The sequence below is a fragment of the Plasmodium vivax genome, genomic scaffold, assembly GCF_000002415.2.
Source record: "Plasmodium vivax scf_4739 genomic scaffold, whole genome shotgun sequence".
Classification (NCBI taxonomy): Eukaryota; Apicomplexa; class Aconoidasida; order Haemosporida; family Plasmodiidae; genus Plasmodium; species Plasmodium vivax.
Window position 1 is genome coordinate 1 of NW_001851670.1, and position 900 is coordinate 900.

Sequence of the window (900 nt, forward strand, 5' to 3'; positions counted from 1 at the left end):
TTTATTCCTTTATAAAATAAACGTTACAATATAAACAAGAATAATATAACTACAATAGCAAGTATAAACTAATAAGCATGTTCATGGAAATTTACAAATATGAATTTATATAAAATATTACGAATAATTAAAACAGATAAGACATATAATCTGGATATATGATTCATTAAAAATATTTTTATTATACCCAAGGTATGCTTATTCTTACAAATATACATTTTCAATTTATATATTAAAAAATAATACAATCATACATATACTGCAAACATTAGTTACTCTACCGATTCAAGTGAATGTAATAATATAAAATACAGAGGAAAAGTTTAACATTCCAGTATAGATAAACTAGTATAAATATTAGCGTTTTATATCAGAAGAATTTTTCACCTTTCTTGGAACTTATTAAATTTATTATAACAAAATGTATTTATATCAAATTCTATTACTAAATATATTACCTATACTAGTTTATATTAAAAATTTCTTTACAGAAGCAAATATATTCTTTTCTATTCATTTTACCTTTTCCAGCTTTTAATTTTTCATATTTTACAACTTTAATGGAGGTGTAAAGAATAGTTAATATAAATATAATGCAATATGGTATGAAAAATGCACAACTTAAATCAGGTATTATATATTGCAAATCCTGTAGACTCGTTTGTGATACTTTCACATTAGCCCAATCTAATATAGGAACTATTGATCCAAGCAAACAAAATAAAGAAAAGAAAATAATTTTATATCCATATTTCTTAATTATTATATTTTTAAAAGTTTTTTTATCATAATTTCCATTTTCAGCAAGTTTATATATTTTATCAATATTATTGAATATTTTTCGTTCGCAATAATAATCTAATTTTTTTAATCCTTTTTTTTTTGCATAAGTATTTTTAA

The 900-nt window shown here is 20.4% G+C and overlaps 1 protein-coding gene across 1 annotated transcript; it reads right to left on the reverse strand.

The window, feature by feature from the left end:
- Window positions 1-463: 463 nt before the first annotated feature.
- Window positions 464-900, reverse strand: PVX_041190 (variable surface protein Vir35, truncated, putative; the record flags this gene model as incomplete). The annotated part of the gene is made up of 1 exon (XM_001612291.1): window positions 464-900. A coding segment is annotated over one exon (437 nt), but the record flags the coding sequence as incomplete, so codon positions are not given.